Raw genomic sequence first — 5,922 nt, 5'->3', positions numbered from 1 at the left:
CAAATAGATCTCCAAGAGACCATTGTATTGAGAATCAAAAGAGAGAGAGGAAGCCATCTAGCTACTGCCTACGGACCCGTAGGTCTACAATGAACTACTCACGCATCATCGAAGAGGCACCAATGAGGATGATGAACCCCTGTGTGATGGTGTTTAGATTGGATCTCGTGGTTCTGGAACTTGCGGTGGTTGGAATTGTGTTTCGTCGACTCCCCTAGGGTTTTGGGAATATTTGGGTATTTATAGGGCGAAGAGGCGGTGCGGGAGGCCACCGAGGTGGGCACAACCCACCAGGGCGCCCCCCCGGGTACTTCTTTGGCCCAATATTGTTCCTTCTGGTCCAGAAAAATTCTCCAAAAAATTTCATTGCGTTTGGACTCCATTTAAAAAACAAGCAAAAAACAACACTGACACTAGGCACTATGTCAATAGGTTAGTCTCAAAAAATTACATAAAGTTACTATAAAATGATTGTAAAATATTCAAAAATGATAATATGACAGCATGGAACAATAAAAAAATTTAGATACGTTGAAGACGTATCAGCCCATAACTAATAGCTAGATGGTTTATTCTCTTTATTTGATCTTTAATACAATGTTCTCCTCGATGTAACATCTCTTCCGTGTCCATGCAAAAAAGAAAATACCTTGTGTGTGTAGGGGGAACTCATTCCTGCTTGAGTAATAGTACAATGGTTTTATCCTTAAAGAAAAGGAATAATAATCCATATATATGAAGGAAAATCCTAAGGTCCAAGAGGCCCTTATCATGTAAGCACCTCCTGATGTAAAAAAAGGGGAATAAACCCTTTTCGTTTTGCTCATCCTCCCGTGCACGACTTTATAAGGGCCTCCGGAGCCAGTTCCGCGTTGGACTTGACCTCGCGCCGCCTCTGTTTTTCCTCTCCCCACCTCCCTCCCTCCCCCTCTAAACCCGCACCAGAAGCAGCGCTCCTAGGGTTTGCTCCTGCCACAAACCCTACCACCAGATTGCCCCGATTCCGGCAGAGGTAATCCATCGGCCCCTCGTGCCCTCTCCCCGGCCGCGGGCTAGTATTTCCTTACCTCTTCGTGTGGGCGCTCAGATTCCGCTGGTTGTTGCAGGCGGCGGCTGCGAGCTGGTGGCATGGCGGGGTACCCGGAGGACAACCAGCACGCCATGAACGGGTACGAGGATGAGGTCGAAGAAGTGGAGGAGGTCGACGAGGAGGGCCGCCCGGGCCGGAGGGGGCGGCGAGATGGGGGCGATGGTGGCGGCTATGGCGACGCCGGTGGGGATGACGGGAGGGCTGGGGGCGGTGACTCGTCGGGGTAAGTGATTGGGACTATTGTTTTTTGTTTGTCTTGGATTCGAGGAGTGTTGGTGTACTGATGTTTGGAGTCTTTGCAGGAAGATTTTCGTCGGAGGCGTTGCATGGGAGACAACTGAAGGTATAAGACGGCTCTTGTTCTTTCTTTCTACTTCATTCATGTCTAGGGCTGTTACATTCGTTCAAATGCCAATCTTTAATTGTCCAGCCTTTGTTAGATTCTTCATCTTGATAGAAAATCTGAAGAGAAAATTAGCTAAAACATGCCGTTCATCTCAGTGTTAGAAGTAGTGTTTGTTGAATACACTGCTGCAAATTTTCTAATGGCAGATCCGCGGATGTTAAGATATCCAGAAGTGGTCAATTCTTGTTTTACATTTTGAGGATTGGTGTAGCTATGATAGATTGATCCTATTCATATGTTTTTTTGGGGGGTTGCACGTTTTGGTAATATCGTAGGTAATGCAAATTACTTAAATAATGTCTGTGGTTGGAATGTGTACCTATTAATCTTTTGTCAATCAGCTAACACGAAAAAGTGATGTCTCGGTACACGGGTTGTAAAACTTTCATGTGCATACTGGTCCAGTTGTTTGTACTTAGAAACAGTTTTGGACATCTCGCAAAGGATAGCTGTTTATACTTTGTTTTGCACTGTTGCTTTCGGGTTCAGTATAGTTCGGTTATTGCATTTGTTTGTAATCCCATCCTAACGGAAAATTCCGTTATTTGTCTTCCGTTGTCAATTATATTAGCTCGATAACTTTTGCTTGAGGGGTTAGTCCTGGTATTTGATTCGAGAGAAACATCGCAAACGTAAAGGTAATGGAGTTACCAGCACGCTGGTACCGTAGACGTAAACGAACGAAACTCAAACTTGTTTGGTAGCGGACTGTAACATAATCAATTCGTCTCCAGAAAAGAAAAAAGCTAACAAATCTCAAAGGAGCAGCCACGGCAGGGCTCTCTCTGGGCCTGGCATGGTCGTGATTGCTGATGCAGAGGGGTACCACACGGGGACGTCACTGATGCAGTGGGAAGTCTGGCGGACCACGGACACCAGGGGCTTGTCAGCGACCGCGGCAAGCAGCACGCCCAGCGGCGACGCCCTGTAGACGTTGTCGTCGCCAATGAACTCCTCAAAGAACAGGAGCGGCGGGCACCTCGTGTTGCTGAGCTTGGCGACGGCGATGTCCACGTCGGCCTCCATGAAAACCACGCCCTTCTCGGCGCAGTCCACCACCAGCTTCCGGCCGGCCTCCTCGTGCAGCCAGCCGGCCTGCATGTACTAGTGCACCAGCGCCTCTGCCGTGGCGCTGGCTGAGCCGTCGGCGGCAACATGTCCAGTGATGGCGGACATGACTTAGGCGGCGGCGCGTGGGATGGTAGCATGTGGTACGAGAGAGGTGAGATCAGATTATTACGGCGTTCGTGGCGCTTCATGCGGAGGCCACAGAGCAAACGGGAGAAGCATCGTGCGATGGTTTCCGATTACACATCATATTGGGTGTAATGAGATTACAACTAGGCTGGGACCTGATACCGCGTTATCTCATTACAGCCGGGTCGATCCAAACAAGATTCATTGTTATCCCTTACCAGCGTAAGCAGATGATGTTACAGATTGGTGAACCAAACACCTTCCTAGTTTTTGCAAACTAATACTTGGACCACTTATGAATCATGTCTTGTCTAATTTTTAGTTTCGTTTAATATAAGACTATGGTATGTTATACAGAAGATCAACAAATCTGTGGTCAGTGCATTTAACCGTATCTATCTGCATCCTGTCTTAAGTTTATATTGTTATTGATAGCTTACATATATTTGGATGAAAGATGCTCGGGCAAGAACAACTCTCTTTCATCTTTGCATCTCCTTTATTTCTTCTTTATTAGTTATGTTAGAAATTTTCACTCTCGCATGTTGCACAGTAGTCTCCTTTGAATTCAGCCATATGCATTTGGTTCATGCATTAATATACTGATTGTTCTTAAATGAAGTTAGGAATGAGTCAGTTTTTAAGAACAGGTTTTTCTAGTACTGTTTGTGTGTCTATTGGTGCTCTTGGTTTCTGAGTAGGTTAGCTATTGTTACTGCTTTTATATGAAACGTTTCTAGCTTGTTACAAACACTGGTATTTCTTCAATACTCCCTGGTTTCTTTTTATCAATCAAGTTAATTTTCTTTCCCCAATTGACAATTGTGTATGGTTTATTTGTTTGTATGTAGAATCATTCTCCAAGCATTTTGGGAAGTATGGGGCTATAACTGATTCTGTAATTATGAAGGACAAGCATACTAAGATGCCTCGTGGATTTGGATTTGTTACATTTTCTGATCCATCTGTAATAGACAAGGTTTTGGAGGATGAACACAATATAGATGGAAGAACGGTAGGATATCTTAATCTAGATTGGCCGTTATGTGGGACCTCAGTGTAAATTTTATTCTTAGTTAATAGTTGCACAGTTGATTTGGAGCGTTCAGCTTCTCTGTATCTCTCTCAACTTATGAACTATTCAGGTTGAAGTCAAAAGGACAGTCCCGAGGGAAGAAATGTCCTCAAAAGATGGCCCCAAGACAAGAAAGATCTTTGTTGGTGGGCTACCTTCGACACTAACCGAAGGTATTAGTTGCAAATGACCAATCTTGAACCTATTTTGGTTATGGTAAAACTTACAAGCTTTGTAATTTCAGATGATTTGAGGGATCACTTTTCCTCGTATGGCAACGTGGTTGAACATCAGATAATGGTGGATCACAGCACTGGGCGTTCAAGAGGTTTTGGTTTTGTCACTTTTGAAAGTGAGGATTCTGTCGAAAGGGTCATATCTGAGGGAAGAATGCGTGATCTTGGTGGGAAGCAGGTCTGTATTTTCTCCCATTTCCAAATCTTTTTATTCAGTAGTTCTTCCTGAGCTCCATTATCTTAATACTCCCTCCGTTCCATAAACGACAAGAATTATGGAACGGTGTGAGTAGCAAATATGTATGGTAGGGATATTTGAGATAAACGAGCATGAGGATTTCTGCACCCAACTGCTCATTATGAGATGTGCTCCAAAGTGGTCTAAAAGCTTCTGATTGTGGTTCATCTTCTTGTGGTTATTTCTGCCACTGTATTGCACATGTCCTTTTTGTATTTAGAGATTTTTATGGTATTTTCTTGCCGAGCCAATGGATTGGAAACTTTTATCTCAGATGCATCTACTCGCTGATAGAAGATTATTTGTTTTACCCTCAAATTGAGCTGCTAGTTTGATAGTGCTTTTAGTTGACAAATCAGAGTAATTTTCTTGGCAGGTTGAAATAAAGAAGGCTGAACCAAAGAAACATGGAGGTGATCACAGTAGCAATGGGAGATCTAGTCACTCTGGTGGTGGTGGTTACCGTAGTTCTTACCGTAGTGGTGGAGCTGCTGGTGGTGGTGGCAGTAGCAGCGGTGGTGGTGGTGGTGGTGGCTATGGCTATGGTGCTGGTCATCGATCTGCTGCTGCAGGAAGTTATTATGATAGCACGGGATATGGTTATGGTAGAGGAGGCTATGGCGCCGCCGCTGCTGCTGCCGCCTATGGAGGCAATGCTGGATATGGATCTGGTTTTGGTGGTGGCTATGGTGGCTCTATGTACGGTGGTGCTTATGGTGCATACGGAGCATATGGAGGCGGTGCCTATGGTGCGGGTGCTTACGGAGGCGGTGCCTATGGTGCGGGTGCTTACGGAGGTGGCGCCTATGGTGCTGGTGGATATGGTGCTGGTGGATATGGTAGTTATGGGGGAGCAGGAGCAGGGGCGGGGGGTGCTGGTGGTGGTGGTGGTGGGAGTGCAGGTGGTCGGGGCTCTAGCAGGTACCATCCCTATGGGAAATGAGTGTAAACCCCTGTGGTTTTTTCTAGGATGCAATAAGCGCACTCATCTACATGGGATCTCCTAGAAGTTGGGCATTCATCTTGAGTTACCTAATCAGAGGCATCAGAACATTTTTGGTTTTGTTGAATTAAAGTCGTAACCGGGGACAAGTGTAATCTTTGTTGCTGAGCCTGCCCGTAGTTTGGTGTAGCGGTTACACATTAAAGCTGTGTTGTATTCTTTAGTTTCCATATGCAGAGCGTTAGGAGACCCTGAAAACAAAGCCTTTCGTGTTAGGAACAATATTGGTTTGATAGAACTATATTTGTGCTGTAAGAGATCGTCTTTGCAAGCAGCTAGTTGGTGCCATCTGAGCTTATATGTAGGGAAGCCTTTAAACTGTTTGGTTTATGCTTCTGGCGGGCTGTTTGATGCATTTTGATATGGTAGGTTATGTATATAGTCATTGCTAATCTTCGGAACCCAGGAACGCGTTCTGGGTGTAAAGGAAAATGATTTTATGACTTGTTTGCAAATTTGATATATTGTCTGCTAACATTTGCCCCTGTTCTGTCGACTTGTTTTCACTCTGAAAACATCTGATCATCAGGAGTTAAAAGCCCTGAATAAAAGGGCATCTCCAACGGCCAACCCAGAATGCCCTGTTTATTTTTTACACCCAGAATAATTAAAGATAAATCCTCCTTTATCCGCACAACCTTGCAAATAAACTAGTGGTTGGGTCCGCCATTGCGGGC

The 5,922-nt window shown here is 45.0% G+C and overlaps 1 protein-coding gene across 1 annotated transcript; it reads left to right on the top strand.

Moving 5' to 3' along the window:
* The first annotated feature begins 836 nt into the window (after positions 1 to 836).
* Positions 837 to 5,500, top strand: LOC109737811 (uncharacterized). The gene is made up of 7 exons (XM_020296937.3): positions 837 to 1,012; positions 1,107 to 1,313; positions 1,393 to 1,433; positions 3,545 to 3,708; positions 3,839 to 3,941; positions 4,013 to 4,182; positions 4,619 to 5,500. Exons 2-7 carry the CDS (start codon positions 1,129 to 1,131, stop codon positions 5,183 to 5,185), a joined length of 1,230 nt encoding a protein of 409 aa, XP_020152526.1. The 5' UTR covers positions 837 to 1,012; positions 1,107 to 1,128; the 3' UTR covers positions 5,186 to 5,500.
* The last annotated feature ends 422 nt before the right edge of the window (positions 5,501 to 5,922 follow it).

Source organism: Aegilops tauschii, chromosome 6, assembly GCF_002575655.3.
Source record: "Aegilops tauschii subsp. strangulata cultivar AL8/78 chromosome 6, Aet v6.0, whole genome shotgun sequence".
Taxonomy (NCBI): Eukaryota; Viridiplantae; Streptophyta; class Magnoliopsida; order Poales; family Poaceae; genus Aegilops; species Aegilops tauschii.
The sequence above is the reverse complement of the archived record's forward strand: the minus strand, read 5'-3'. Positions and strand labels throughout refer to the sequence as shown.

What these genes read in the sequence shown, in the direction of transcription:
- LOC109737811 (XM_020296937.3), top strand. Translation starts at nt 1,129, where the DNA reads ATGGCGGGGTACCCGGAGGACAACCAGCACGCCATGAACGGGTACGAG. An exon ending in GGGGGCGGTGACTCGTCGGG is followed by an intron (nt 1,314 to 1,392) that starts GTAAGTGATTGG and finishes GAGTCTTTGCAG; the next exon opens with GAAGATTTTCGTCGGAGGCG. An exon ending in GTGATCTTGGTGGGAAGCAG is followed by an intron (nt 4,183 to 4,618) that starts GTCTGTATTTTC and finishes TTTTCTTGGCAG; the next exon opens with GTTGAAATAAAGAAGGCTGA.